Source organism: Aquila chrysaetos, chromosome 3 (genome assembly GCF_900496995.4).
Source record: "Aquila chrysaetos chrysaetos chromosome 3, bAquChr1.4, whole genome shotgun sequence".
NCBI classification, from domain to species: domain Eukaryota; kingdom Metazoa; phylum Chordata; class Aves; order Accipitriformes; family Accipitridae; genus Aquila; species Aquila chrysaetos.
Genome location: NC_044006.1, coordinates 62,882,798 through 62,898,412, shown reverse-complemented (window position 1 = coordinate 62,898,412; position 15,615 = coordinate 62,882,798). Strand labels below are relative to the sequence as shown.

General features: G+C 41.0%; 1 protein-coding gene and 1 long non-coding RNA gene across 5 annotated transcripts in view; one reads left to right on the top strand and one right to left on the bottom strand.

Moving 5' to 3' along the window:
- Window positions 1-203: 203 nt before the first annotated feature.
- LOC115339131 lies at window positions 204-9,016 on the bottom strand. 3 transcript variants are annotated; one of them, XR_003922648.1, is made up of 4 exons: window positions 8,681-9,016; window positions 6,445-6,679; window positions 1,342-1,447; window positions 204-939 (listed from the first exon to the last, which is right to left on the bottom strand). It is a non-coding gene; the product is annotated as an uncharacterized LOC115339131 (long non-coding RNA). The 3 variants fall into 3 exon arrangements; XR_003922647.2 differs by lacking the exon at window positions 8,681-9,016 and adding an exon at window positions 7,219-7,392; XR_003922646.1 differs by lacking the exons at window positions 6,445-6,679; window positions 8,681-9,016 and adding an exon at window positions 4,045-4,342.
- A 364-nt stretch (window positions 9,017-9,380) lies between these two features.
- KIF5B (kinesin family member 5B) overlaps window positions 9,381-15,615 on the top strand; it is a 38,764-nt gene continuing 32,529 nt past the window's right edge. The window contains exon 1 of one of the 2 annotated variants that reach the window (XM_030008651.2): window positions 9,381-9,776. In XM_030008651.2, the coding sequence (XP_029864511.1) occupies window positions 9,651-9,776 (126 nt within the window). In that variant the 5' untranslated portion in view covers window positions 9,381-9,650. The remainder of the gene's footprint in view (window positions 9,777-15,615) is intronic. The other variant, XM_030008650.2, reaches the window with a different exon arrangement.

The following is a 15,615-nucleotide window of genomic DNA, read 5'->3' as shown; positions in this document are numbered from 1 at the left end:
TTAGTAGCTAGAGAGGTGTTGATAACACACCAGTGTTTTGGCTACTGCTGAGCAGCGCTGGCACAGCATCAAGGATGTCTCCCCAACATTTTTGCCCCCTCCCTCAATGGCAGGTTGGGGCAGGGCAAGATCTTGGGAGGGGACATAACCAGGACAGAGCCATACTCAGAGGAATGGAGAGATCTATCATCACCCGTGTGTGCTGCCTGTTAAATGCTTGGCCAGCGCAAGGGGCATATAGGAAATTCTAATTTTGCTCACGGTATGCTACATAAGTTCCAGCTACTGCAAGGGGCACTTTGTTTCCCATTTTAAAGGACATAAACCTTATTGAAAACTTTATTATGTTTCCTTTCCTTTTAGTTGGTGGCAAGTCTGATGCTTTTAGGGGATTCCAAAAATGGAGACTATACCAACTGAGCAATCCATTTCCTTATTTTTCCATCTAAGTACAAACCCTGTCTTCACAGCTGTAACCAAGGAAGGAAGCATTCTTTGCCAGGAATGAGGATACTATTGTTTCTGAAAGAGGTGCATATGGACAAATAGGAATACAATTATTTAAGAGGCGTGGGAATCACAAAGGCAATTTCAGTTCCACCATTCCATTTTTTCTCTTTATTTCTGGCAATGCTTTATAATGTTCTCCAAACAATTAGGAAAACAACAAGGTTGTTGATGTCTAGTGAAGAAGAACTTAGAAGTACCACGGTCAAAAGGATGAATAGCTTTGAAGATGAATCCATGTCTTCTTAATATCAGAAATAAAAGGGGTTTCATAAATTGTTCTCACTGTTCTTTTGTCTTTGCCCATATTATTCACCATTTTGGTAGGCATCATGACAGAAGTGATTCTTCCAGACAATTTGATAGCTGGAGTGATGCAGTAGAAAGCATTGTGACAACTCTGGGAGAAAGAAAACCTGTATCCTGTCACCACTACCAGAAAAAAGAGGACAGGAAAGCCATGAGCACAGGCAAGGACAGATGAACAAACAGCAGCAAAGTCATACAAATCATGGAACGCAAAAACAACTATCTTTAATGCTGTGAAGGTACTTAAGGAAGAGAAAATTAAATATAATTAAAGCAAGGGGCAAGAAAGGTTCTATTAGCAGCTATACTTTTTTGAACTGCTTGAGATGCCTGCTGGACATTGGGAAAGCAACAAATATAACAGGGAAAACCATTACAGGGCTGGATAGACAGGGTAGGGCTATATAAAAGCTGAAAACTGACCACATACATGAATGAAATACGGATGTGATGGAAGTTTACTTAGGATGACAAAAGCTCTTTAGATGCTGCCAGAAAGTGATTAGTGCCTGTCTCATCCCCTACCTGATTTTCTTTTCTTTACTCAGCCACTCCTTAGTGTGCTAAATCAGCACTTTAGCACCAAAGCTTCTGAATAACCACCAAGAACTGCTGCTTTCCCACATAGTAACTCCATGTCGTAAGATGTGGCAAACATCCAGATTAAAAAGACTTTTACTAAACATCTTGAAAAACTGATGAAACCTCTCTATTGTATCCTGTATATCCTCTGGACAGCATGGTAAACGAGCTTGATGAAAATATGATTCTGAGGAGATGGAGAAAACAGTATGAATTGCACTATGACAAATACATGTGCATGCATGCACACACACACACCCCCCTCTCCCTTCACTTAGGGCAGCTCTCCAGCTAATGAAGACTCTTTAACTTTTCTGCATGCAAGGCACACATCCATTTATGGGAAGATTAGAAGTCAGGATGGTGAGTCTGTGTGAGGTCAGCAGGAACGTAATATAAAAGGTTGATTTTGAAGCACAGTTGTCCCACCCTCTCACCCCCCCATGAATGGTTTGTGTACCATTGACAGAGAAATTTCTTCAGCATACAACTTGAAAAAGCACTTTCAGCTTAGCAATTTCAAACTGGACTCTGAAAGTCAGCTCTGTTCTGCATAACTCATGTGCAGTCACCAACAATAAATGTCAGAATTGAGATAATTCTGTTGATAAAAGAACTAGAAAAAGGTTGGGATTCCTCTCCTCTGGCATTATTTCTGCAGAGCTTATAAAGTAGAGAGAGATTAATAAAATATATTTTTGCCAATATATTTCAGACATGATTTTGAGTATAAGCATGTTTCAAATTTGCTAAGTAAAAAGATGTGTATGGTCATCTTTGTAAAAAGAATGACACTTAAAAAATAAATATGGATTTTATAATAATTGTGTGTGTGTGTGTAGCAATGGTGAAAAACACCATTTCCCTTGGTAGTCACAGACCCTGATGTTTTTTCCTGCATGAACTGCACAAAAAAATGTAGACAGGTATAATTTTTTGGAACAATATCAGTTGGAGGCAAACCGCATACATCTTTAACTGATTCTGTCTTTAATTTTCATTGGCTGATAGAAGCGTGAAAAACCTGGCCAGTTAGCCACAAGAATTAATAAACGAGAAGGAATGCAAAATGCTAGCTCTGCTCAGGCAAGATTTTTAGGTCCTTCCCTAAGAAATCAACTAGACCTTCCCAAATACTAATATCTTTTGAGCTTTAGATTTTGAAGAAACATATGAAAAGATGGAGTCTGAACTGCTACATTTAAGGGTTTTTTTTATTCCTTTGATACCTGTAAATTCAAATTCAGAAAACCAGATGAATTTAGATATATTTTTTTGCAAGTGCCTGGTTAACTACTCTTCATCACAATGGTGGCAAAAGTGTCAGAGAAGACTCCATAAGCTCCATCAAAAGTTTTTTTGAATCACTGAAAACAAGATCTTGCTGAATCACCTGCACAATCTCAAGGCAGAAGCGCTCTCAAAAAAAAAAAAAGACCCAGGGATTTGTTCCTGCACACTCAAGATGGGACATTGCATACTATTTCTGACACCCTTACAGCCAGCTATATGAGACCACTGCAGACACGGTGATGTGCTTTAAAGTACACAAGATGTATGACACTAATGTATTTTGATAGATAATACATATCATAGCTATATGATCGTAATACATAGCCTGACATTTCCTTATCATTCAACCTACTTTCCATTCTCTCCTTTCTCTGAGTCTGGGGTCTGAAGGAAGACAAATTAGCTATGACCTAACCTGGATTATATTAGAGTGGTGTTTTCTGGCACATAAAAGCACTTAGATTAATAAAGCAAGGTGATCAATACGTCATATCAATGAGGAGCTGTGACTGACACTTTAAAGGATGCACAATCTTTGGATCTATTGCTGATTGTAAAGTTCACAATGTAACTTGTGTCCCCTAAATTTTTTTGCCATTTGCAAGTGAAGAAATATGCAGGGCTATATTTTCAAATATACATCTTTTATCCACAATTTTGCTACTTCCAAGCAAGGTTACTGGGATACGCTCCTTCAGAAGAGCAATCCTGCAGTGAAGAAGAAAAAGCAAAATTGAAACCGGAAAAAAAAAAAAAAAAAAAAAAAGGGCAACTCTGAAGTGGGGAGAAAGAAAAATGTTGCATTCTGAATACACTGGTGTTACATAGTTAAGGCTGACTTCCATTTTGCACTTCAGGTAAGGATCTAGTCTCTGCTTCCTATGAAATGCTAGTTTCACCAGCAGCTCAGTATGTGGCAGAATGATGATCTCAGTGGGATTTCTTGTCATTTCTAGATGAAACCTGAGATGCAAACTAATGATGTTCATAGCCATCAGTGGCTTGACATCAGGCTATTGTGAGACCACCACTCCTGTCAATACCTTATCTTTGCGGTTGGATGAGCCAAGAACACTTTTGTGTCCTTTTTAAACATTTGGGTGCTGATTCTTGCAAAGCTTGTCCAGTGTATAATTTCTTTGTCTTTTAAAAAGACCGGAAAATTCTCTATTATTACACCATACTGGCATCAATTTTGCTCTGCAGCACCTGAGCCAGATCTTTTCTGGAGTACCTCAGCTACCACACAGACACTCTCATGATTGCACTTTAGGTCCATTGCCCCTGTCCCTTTCACTAACAAAGCATATGGTAGCTATAGGGTGGTGTCCCTCTGCATGTGCAAAGCTTCACCTGCTTTGCTGAAGTGTTCCACATCTGTTTGCTGACAGTAGAAAATGAGGGATCTTAGTTCCCATTCTTGCTGAAGGAGCTCCTGCAGCAATCACAGACTTTTCTGCCTGGTTCTTTTATGCCCCCAAACTTGGCTCTTCTGCTTTGCCTCTTCTAGCCCAACTACTTTTCTTGATTCCTTCTGTGAATAAAGCATCTTCGTTCTTCTTGAAGTCAGGAAAGTCATGCTCCTTGCCTTCAGCTCCAGCTCCCAGGTCAAACAAACAGATAGAATGCAAAAGGAAAACTTGCTAAACCCCTGCTGCCTAGACATGAAGCAAGTTCATTTGTTCAGTGATTCATATATAGACGTTAGTCACACAGTAGCTGTGATGGGATGGAGCTTTTATCTCTAGTAAAAGCTTCACCAGGACTCTAAAGAATTTGTTCATACAAGGTTTCTTCCCCAAGGTCAGCCCTGAGTAGTTTTAGGTAATCTAAAGCAGAGCCCTGACATGGGTTTCCCCACCAAAGTTTGATCCCTAGGTTTGCTACTGTAACAACTCCCACATTAAATGGTTATAAGAGTTTTCCTTTAGCAACAATGGCAAACAATGGATGTCTAATCTCACTCTTGAAAACAGCTACACCATTTTTGCCACAACTATAAAAAACCTGCTTCAGGCAGGCACCCGGCAAGCTAAGATACAATTCAGTGGTGACTTTAGTAAGGGTGATAAACAGTGGAAAGCAACTGAGAACAGGGATTTATGATGGGATGTTTCAGACAACAGATGCTGGATGTTTTTAATGGTTGAAAATATAAATGAGGTCCAAAAGTGTGTTCCTTCTTCAAAGAGAATTCAGAGTCAAAGCTTTAGGTAGCAAGCTGACAAAATGTTTGCATGAATTTGCACAAATTAGCCGAAATAAATATCTAAAATGTGATATTATTCCCAGAGCTTCCTTTTGCTTTTAATTAGTCTAACACTATTAGAAATACTTAAATATGATCGTGGTAATTGGAAACAAACTAGAGGTTTTTCTGGGTTTTATGCATTTCCAGTTAAAAAGTAAAAATAAAACTGATTTTTAGAATTATTCATATTTTTGTCAAGAAGAAGTTAATCTGTACAAGCAGATACATCCTCAAAGTATGTTTCATCCTTCTAGTTCACATAAAAGCCTGAACTTGATTGGGACGGGAGATACATTCCACGTCATATTATTTGCTGGAGTGAAAAGAAGCTTTAGAATTTCATAACTGAAGGAGAGCTTCAGATAATCTAGTTGGAGTCCGGTAGTCTCTTAGGCCACTAAACTCCATCCGCCAACCCGCTAATCTCAATAGTTTAGTTACTGAGTTCCTCAAGCTGAGTTGACCAGACAGTCTGTTGGTAAAGAGACTTTAAAATGTATTTGAATAAGCTGTCTGAACCATAAAATTTTGTTACTTTTACTTATGCTTTTCCAGTGTTAGGCAATGATGCTAGACTTCGTAAATCATCTTAATAGCCTTTATTTACAAAGTGTGTTACAAGCGACAAAACAATTTTGTTTGAGATATGCCATATCTGGCAGATTAATCACTCTTTTGCCCTACAAACTGACATGCAAGTTTGGAATAAATTTGACCTGGAATGCACCTTAAATTCTCAGAAGTCATGTGCTATATTTTCCCAGCACATTGCAAATTAAAATGAGAAGAGCACTTGTGTTTGCATTAGGAACACTGAATGTCAACAAGTACTGTCAACTGATGAATCTCAGAATTTAATTCTTTAAAGGGCAGGAGGAAGCAGCTTTAATTTGCTTCTCCACAAACACCTGGTTTAAAGATTTATTCAAATATGTAATATTCTTTTAAGACCAAATCAAGATCACTTTTACTCTGCTGGATAATTTTGATGGTTAATTACATCACTATCCAGATATAGCTTCACTGTAAGGCTCAGGTTTGCCAATTCCCTTTGCTTAACATGCTTTTATTGCTGGGAAAGACTGGAGATCTAAAGGAGCTGTAAATCATAAAAGAATTTCTAGAGGCTTATTGCACAGATCATAAATGGGAAGAAACATGGTTAGTGAACTAACAAACACAAATTTGTTAGATAAATTAGTTTTATTAAAACACATTGGTCTTTATTGAGAAACCTTATCAAACTTATTTGTCAGATAAAGAAAATGTATTTGATTTGTATGGTCATACTAAGCTTAAACACCAAACAGAAAGATTCACTTTCTATGACAACTGATATATCATTTTTTCTCATTACAATAGATTACTTTTAAACAAAGCCTTTCGTCCTAAATGACAAAAAATGTATGCTACGGACATTACATAACAATATAGAGGACAGAAAAAACATTTCCAATTGGTAAAGAAGGAGTATTCTGTAACTGCGTCAAAATGGGACTTACCAGGATGTCCAGGATGTTTGGTCTCTGCCCTGCCTTCAATAAAGTGACAGTGCATCTTTCAACACAAGTCCTCAAGACTGCCGTTTTGACATATGTTAGTGCCAATAGAGATAACATACTGCCCTCTTTGAGCACTCTGTATGGTTGTGTCAGACTTTAAGTAGGTCATGTGAAAGAACGGTTGCTGAGTATTTTGAACAGCAGATCAGAGAAGAGAAACTTCATGACAGAATCCCTGAAACGGATAAGAGAGCGCTCATGTTCAGTTCAGCAGAGCTCATTTAGTAAGGGCTTCCACAGCCAGTATGAGATACCATGTCAGTTCTCCTACAAGTCTGCACAGAACCAACAGCTTCGAAGTGGGCGGTTTCTTCTACATAGTTCACACATGCTGACGTTTTTGTTTCAACATAGTTAAAATAATTACCTATGCATGTCTTTGTGGAGTGCCTGCTGTTTGAAACATTGAAAAGGTAAGCAAGCCCAAGCATCTGTTTTCTTGAGAATCACATCATCATGAGGTTTCTTCCTTTACTGAGATGTTCTTACATTAGGTACTATATGTCAGCAAATGTAGCTAATGATACATCCCCTTTGCTTATGGATAATGAGAACTAGAAGTTTCTTAAACAGACTGGGGTAAAGGATGTCTCAGCAGCTGAGACATGTACTTCTGGGAGTAATAATCATGAAGTTGTTCATTTGGCAGCTAACATTTCTTTTTCCTCATGCATGAAAGCAAATTAATTAATAAGTAGTAAATAATTTACACACCCTTCATAAAAGCAATAACCTCCTATCATAGGAAATCTGCGAGGATCCAAATCAAGCAGCTGTATAAGAAAATTCCTAGCCACAAGCATGTGAATAATCCCAGAAATAGTTATGTTCGATGCATTAATATATCTTGCTGACTGTGATATAAATTAATAATTTCTAAAGTAGCAATCAACAAAAATAGGCTTTCTGACACTTAAAGGCTAATAACAATTATGTTTAAAACATTTTATTGAAAACACAAACAGAACTGTAGACAGATGTCTATATATATCATATGCTAGATGTTGTGGAGCAGCACTGCACCTTCTAAAGACTGAGTATGTATCTTGGCTTTACCACACAACTATTTCCACATGTACTGATAGGTGGGGAGGTGTAATTGTTGCTGCCCTGGATAAGACAGCACAGTCCTGCAGAGTTTTTAATCACAGTGGAAGAATAAACTTGTTACAACATGAACTCAATTTAGAAGACTTAGCTTACCTCATAAGATAAACTAGGCACAAAAATATTTTTGGTATTACTGTGTGAAAGGAAGCTGTAGATGAAACTAGATTATTAGGTAATTCTTCTGTCAGGCGGAGTAGTTTTGAAGCAGCGTTCCCTTTGCACACCTATCCTGAGTGAAAACACACCACTGAAATCCCTAAAATGACAAGGGTCTTGAAAATGCAGGATGCCTGATTTCAGATGGTCCCTTTTAAAACTCACAATCTTTTTCCCTTTTTTAATGAAAAAGGGAATACTTTTAAGGGAAGGACATTGCTATTCTGAGTCAGTCTGGCCTACTAAAATTTACTAATTTAAGAGAAAGGCTCCCTCTTTTTTTTTTTATTAACTTCAAGGCTATTTGAAAATTTTCCAGTAGAAATGGTGATTTCTGTCAGGAAGCAGAGTTAACTTAGCCAAGCTGTGAGTTTGTACTTTGTCCCAATTTGAAAGTTCATACCTGGATGTAAGAGGTACAGCTGTAAACTTGTGAGACTCTTGAGAATCTCTGATCAGAATGGTTTCCCTGACATTCTTTGTCTACATACAGTCCGTAAGTTTTGATTAGACTAGAATTAGACTTTGATTTGACTAGAATTAGAGCCCCCTGTAAAAAATAAATAAATAAATAAAACTTGCAATAAGCTAAGCTTAAAAAAAATACTGCGCAGACTCTTTTTTTAAGTTGGGATGGAAAGGTGGGGAGAGACTCTGTCACTGGAGGCAACACCAAAAGCTGTGCGCTGCAGTGCACCCTGATCCCCACTCGCCCAAATACTAATACCTGCTGCCCAGCTCCAGAAGACGAGCAGGCAACGAGGTTCAGGGACGCTTTAGAAAACACTGACAGCTCCCCGACATCTGTGAACACCTCACGGAAGTGCTTCCCCCCCCCCCCTTTTAGCTCTCCGAGCAAGGAAAAAAAAAAAAAGACCCCAACCCCAAAAGAAATACCGGAGGTTTCTACCTCGACCGTCTGCTTTAAGCCTTCACTTCACACCCGGCCCCTCAGTTTTCAGGCGCGCTTACAAAGCTGGGCTCCAACCAGCACCGCCCTGCTCGGCCGTGCAGCTGGTGAGCGGGCCGTGCCGCGGCCCCCCTCACCGCCACCGCGGGCCCGGCGCCGGCCGTTGCCGCAGCCCGCCGCGCCGGACCGCCGCCGCCGGCCTGAGGCGGGAGGCCCCCGCCCCGTCGGGGGTAAAGCGGTGCTCGACCGCTGCCCGCCGAGGCGGCTGGGCGAGGTCTCCATCTCTCCCCGCGGCACCGCGGCCGTGTGGCCGCAAGCCCGCTCCGCTCCACGCGGGGGGGGGGGGGGGGGGGGGGGAGCGGGGGGAGCTGCGCCGGGGAGAAGGCGGGAGGCGGCCGCCGTCAGCTCCCCGGCGCAGCAACCCCCCCGGGAGCCCCGCCCCCTCGCGAGCCCCGCCCCCTCGCGGGGCCCGCCCCCCGCACAGCCCCGCCCCCCCCAGGCCAACGGCAGTCCCTGGGGCGTCGGACCCGCGGGTGGCGGCCGTCCCTCCACCCCGGCGACGGCTTCGCGCCTGCGCCGTAAGGCGCCTGTGGAGCCGAGCCGGGCCTGGCCGCCCGTGTGTCGGCGCGCCTGCGCAGCAGGTGCCAGCCGAGGGGGCGGGGCCGGGCGCTGCGGAGGGTGACGTCACCCCCCCGTCCCAGCCGCCGGCGCCGCCTCTGCCCGGCGAGGGAGGGCCGGGGCTTGCCGGCTGCAGGCGCCGCCATGGCTGCCATATTGGGGAGGAAGTGAGAGCGGGAGGCGGCGGCGGCGGCCAGGAAGGAGCCCTTCCCTTTTCCCTTCTGCTTGGGCGGACGCAGGCTTCCCGGCAGCGGCGGCAACGGCGGCTTGCGAGACCCCCCGGAGCCGGCGGTGTAGAGGCAGCGGCGGGTGGCGGCGGAGCTGAGCGCCCCGGAGGCGGCGTTGGCCTAAGATGGCGGACCCGGCGGAGTGTAACATCAAAGTGATGTGTCGCTTCAGGCCCCTCAACGAGTCCGAAGTGACCCGCGGCGACAAGTACATCGCCAAGTTTCAGGGCGAAGACACCGTCGTCATCGCGGTGAGGGGCCGCCCCGGACGGGAAAGGCGGGGAAGCGCCGGGGGGGAGGGGGTGTCAGGGGTCGGCGAGGTCAGATACGGCGGGGATGGGCACGGTGTGAGGCGGGAGGGCAGGGCCGAGGCGCTCGGCAGCGCCCGCGGGCGGGGACGCCTCGGGAAGGGGGGCGGCCTTTTTTGGGGGGTGGTGGTGGGGGGGTGGGGGCAAGGGGAGGAGGGCAGGCAGAGCTGTGGAGGGGGGCCGGCTGGTCTGGAGGTGGGCATGGTCGGGCAAAGAGCAGGGAACCGGTGGGGGCAGAGGTCCCCGAGCAGTGGGCGTTGGGTTGTAGGGAGACGTCGGCGGCAGCAGGTCAGGAAACCTTTGACAAAGGCGCTGGTGAAAGGCTTGCGACTTGGGGCGTAGCGTGAGGTTCCGTTGGCGAGCCCGAGCCACAGGGCACGCTTCGGTATGTCCACGGAAAATGCGTGAATTACGAGGTAGAGAGTAACAGGCGAGTCCTGCAGTGTGTCCCCCGGCTAGGCTGTCCCCGGTTTCGGTGACCGCGATGAGTTTGACCGCTAAATTCGTGCTCAAAATGCATGCGTTGGAGCTACGTACCATCGAAGTAATTGTCTACAGAGAGTTCGGAAGAAAATGCAGAACAACAGTGCAGGCTTCAGTTTGGTGGTGCTTGTGACCTGTAAATCAGTCTCGAGCTAATAACGTTTGTTTTTAAAATCAGAATAAACAGACCGTTTGGCTTATTACGTGTTTGTAAAGTTATTTTAACTGAAGTCACCTTACAAAGTATGAGGCCTGTTATAAAAAATCTGGATGTTACAGGGGGAAAGGTAATCCTTTCTTTTTTGTTCGGTGTATCGTATTTAGTCACACAGTGGAACTGGAATATAAAATTAAAGTACAGTAGTTTATTGCCTGGTTTGGTTCGTATTGTACAAACACACTTTGTTCCCAATGTTTGCTTTATTTTTGCTAACTTTTAATCTGTGTTTTCATATAAATACTTTTCTCTATAGAGACAGTGCTGGTTCTACATTACAGAAGGTAACTTAGATGTCAGTTATTATCAGTCTTCAAATTTTCTTTTTAATATTCTGTTTCTTGAGGCTACCAATGATAGCTTTTTCGCACAGTGTTTGAAGTTGAAGGAGGTGATATAATAAAATACTTACTTTAGTATGACTAAATACTAGTGCTCTAGTCTGTTAATATTCAACTGAATTTGTCAATAAAATATGGAATTCCATGAGTCTGCAGCTACAACAACAATAGCAAGCTTGTGAAATGAGGTAATTCAGGCTTATTTCAACTGGCCACTTAGTATCTCGAAGTACATCTCTTCTTCCTGAGGTTGCACAGGTAAACTCCTCAGAATAAGGAACCAAACCTGGAAAATGGAAAACTTAACTAGAACAAATGATCTTGCATCCATCAGTGAATACCCGTTCATTGTGACACTATATGTTCTGTTTAAAATCCATGATTAAGTTTAGAAACCTTGAAGTTTTCTGACTTTTAAAAAATATTTTTTCCGTATCTTCTTTTAGTAGTTCTAGTCTAGAAGAAAACTTGTTTAAATACTCTTTAAGTATGCTTTAAAAATATCTAAAATGTAAATTGGGCTGAGGTGGTACTATATCTGAGTAGAACAGTCTGATGGCATGCTCCTGAGGGATCATGTGGGGCTTTCTGCTTGGGATTAATGTTTAGTGTTAAAGCTATACTTTGGTGTTTTCTGCATTGGTAAAAATGACAACAAAAAAATCTTTCAGTGGTCCTAGGGCCAGGACTTGCTGTGTCTGACTTTGGGGAAAAATGCCTCCCAGAATTATTAGATTGGGTAGCGGTGGCAGTATTTGTGTTCTGTTTCACAAAATCTTAATAAAGGATTGATATTCTGTGATTTTGTTTTTATAATGGTGGCTATATGACAAGATCAATGTTCTCAAAGTTACGACTTGATTCTCTAAAACTGCTAAGACAATTACTTTAACTTGTTTTTTTTTAATTTTATTTTTTTTTTAACAAGCTGACTGAGTTTATTTTATAAAGTTACGGACCTTCCAACCTAAGGCTGTAAGCAGCCACCTCTTGTGTGTGTGTGTGTTGTAGAATTGCCCAAGGGAGGATAGTAACAGAAACAGTCCTTCTCATGAAACAATTTCTAAAAACATTCCTCAATAAGTTGTATGTTTGGTTACTTTCAGCTATTTGGTTTCTGTCTTTATTGCTACATGTCATATGGGCTGCCTGTTGAGCAGTAATTGAGCCACTTTTTTTTTTTTTTTTTTTTTACATAGCTGCTTTCCTCAGCTGCCTGAAGGACTTGCACCTACTGCGTGCACCTGGGTCTGTGCTGAAACCGTGAAGGCTTCTTTAATAATACTTGGGAGTTGCCTTTAAAGGTAGATAGGAGGTGAAAACTAGGAGATGGTGGAAGCAGAGCTTATACCAGACTGCAGATTTGGCTTTCTGGAGGAGGGTGGGGAGGGAAATCAGTGACTATAACCAAACCCTCCTCCTTCCTTGACTTCCCTGTCATCTCTGGTGTATCTATCCTCCCTTCTTTTCCTAGCTCCTATGTAATTACTGGCATGGTTGTCTTTCTGGACAAGTGAGTTGTTTTGATTTGTGTCAGATAAAATACTTGTTTTAATTGTAGCTAGTGTGTAACAGCAATTTGAGGAGACATGTGGGGTTGGTATGTTTTAAAGAGCAGGCTTTGAAAAATTGCTGTCCTTCCACAGGATGAAACTTTTTTAACTAGCAAAGAGCTTTTAAAGTATTAATCAAAGGTGGCTTCTTTCCACTTTAATATTTTATTAAATACTTTTTTTCCTAATGGTTCTTCCTGTTAATTCAATATAAGGTTTTTTTTAAAACAGATAATAGCGTGACTTGTTATGAGTCTATGGCTTTTATTTTAAACATCATAAATGTACCTTTATACAAAAATTGATAGCAATTTGCATATGGATTTCAGGCTTTTGAGTAAGATGAAACAGGGAGGAATAGCAAGCTTATAATATCTATATGATTATGTCCTTTATTTTTTTTCAAAGGTAAAACTGCTTGCAACTAAGTAGCTTTATAGTTCTGCATAAGATATCTATACTTCTTTTTAAAAAAACATCTCTATACCTAGTCTTGCTCATCTTAAAACGGTCCAAAAGATAAGATAGATTACTGAATACAGTGACACTCAAGGATTTTGGACTGAAGCCTAAACTGAAAACAGTACTATCAAATGACTGAAGTGGCGAGGTGTTATGGGCATTCACACAAATGGGCAGTATCCCTCTATTATCCAAACTTTTCTAGTAATGATCATAGTATATTCCTTATTTCTATGGCTTTTAAGAAAGAATCATGGCTATCTGCCTGTATTTTTGTATTTGCTGAGAGTACTGTTTTTTTTGTATGTAAGATGTAACCCCTGTAATCCTGGAAAGAGCTTGAGACATGTAGCTTGCTTTTTCATTACCTTTTAAACTAGTATTGGATAGTAAATGAGAGCAAGGCTAGGTTTAATTTCTGTTAGAATCAGGTTAGTGAAGATCGCTTGCTATTACTACAGCTCTTGGCAGCAGATTATTCAAAAGGAAAATATGCATTGCAGAAAAAAAGGCTGTGCCGGACTGTATAAATGCAAGAAGCAAGGTGCATTCTTAAAACAACTTTTTTTGTCTTGTTTGGTAGGGCGAAGGAAAGCACTGCTTAATTAGAAACACATGAATAAAAATGCTTTATGTCTTCAGTGCAACTTTAAACATGAATCAGAAACTGCAATCTGTAGCTGAAACAATCATATTCTTTCAGTGTTACTCTAATTATTTTTTTTACTTCATTCCATGAAATGGTGGATAATAGAGACATTTTGCAGATGATACTGGTATGATGATTTAACAGAAAGCAAATATTCTAGCTTACAGTAATATGTAAAGGGAGATCTATATTCCCTGGCTGCTGTACCACTTGCTTAGAAACACCTCACTCATATTTGGGTTTTGTTCTGAAATTCAATGATCATTTTTATGCCAGCAGTGCTTGATTTTCTCTTTAGAAGAAACTTTTTACTAAAGCAAAGCTTGGCTAAAACTCTTGTTCCAAAATTCATCTCTGTTTTGATGCTGGAAACTGAGTTTCTAGTCACAATTTTTTAAAATAAAATTACATGTTTTAGTCCTTCTGTAACAATAAATAACTGCTGTAAAAGTTGATATTTGAGTTGCAGTATTTGCACAGAAATAAGAAAAACGGGTCAGAAAGAGCTGAGATCCACTAACTGTTCTGTATTGTCCGCAGTTCTGTATGCATAGAGCTAGGACAAGAAGAAAATCCTTTTTTCTTATCCTAAAAATAAAATACTAATTTGGAACAGTGCCTTTTCACTCGTTTGCAGTCCTGGACTCCGTTAGGTGTGTCAAAGCAGCAGTACCTTAGCTTAGTAATAGGAAGAACTGACTCAGGTATTTGACATCATACTTTCCAGAAATTATTCTTTATGGGATTTTTCTTTTAACATATTTTGTGCTGATGGGAAGAACTTTGTTTAATAAAGATGTAGAACTTAAAGGGAAGGTAAGCCCATTACTTATTACTTCAACCTCTCACCAAGGATAAGCTAACCATGGGTGGGTATAGCATTGTTTTAACTGTCCATTCTAGCAAAAAACGGTAAAGAGCATCTGGGTATGTTGTGGTAGAAAAATATGCTACCGATTTTTCAAGTAAATTTTCACTGCTGGCTTGGCTTCAGATACTAATGCATAAAAAATGAGGCAAACTCAGTTAATTTACAAATAACCAATTCTGTAGTTTATGGAAAGTTATAATGGTAGAAATAAGTTGTTTTTAAAAAAAAATATTTATATGGGGATAACCTTAAGTATTTCTCTGACTTTTGAGGTAAGATTTCAGTCTAGTTGTGATTGCAGATTTTTGTGCAGTCCTCGTTGAAGGTACTGACAAAAACTAACTTTTCTGGAGAAACTTAACGCATTCTCTAAATCTTGTATGATTTAGATGGGTTGAGTGTCCTGTTATGTAAGTATAACGGGTAACTAGTCTTCAAGTTAACTGCAGAACTGTGTACTTGAACATAAACCCTTTATTAAGATTCAGTTTACTGCTAAATCATGTTGGCAGATGTACTTTTTTGAGAGCTGTGAGAGCGCTTGCAAAGTTTTTGCTGTGGGACCACATCCCTTCAGTACAAGCAACTACGGGAGCTGAAGTTGTCTTGTAGTTGATAACTGACAGAACAAATGCTAGGCAAGGATTCTATTCTATTTGGAGCAAGGAAGTCGGAAGCTCTGCTTGTTTGCTTGATATTTCGTGTGTTGCTTATAGGTCATATGTATTAAATTTTTATTAGGATTTGAGCAATGCTTGCTGAAAAGTTCTGGAGTATGTCAAAGCAGCATCATATCATGGTAGTGACACTGCTACTACAACTGTTATGGACACCATGTGGTAATGTTGCTTGTACCTTTTGTGTTTTCAGTTCATCATAATATCTGATTGTTTACTACTTGGGGAAGAAAAGGCATCTGGTATAGAAAAAATATCTGACACTTTAATCTTTCTTGATTAATCTCTTAAAGGTAATGAGGCAGCTTTCTAGGGCAGGGTAATCTGTAATACTGTTTTAGCTTTGTTTACAGCAGAAAGTAGACTGTGAAAAGAAGTGGTTGCAGATATCAAAGATGTGAAACCATACTGAGTGAGAGTAACTTGTATTCTTATACATAATTATTCTGGAACCTGCTTGGCTAAACCTACTTGGTTAGATATGGATTCAGTGATGGTGGAGCAGGGACATGCCTCTAATGTGGGTTTT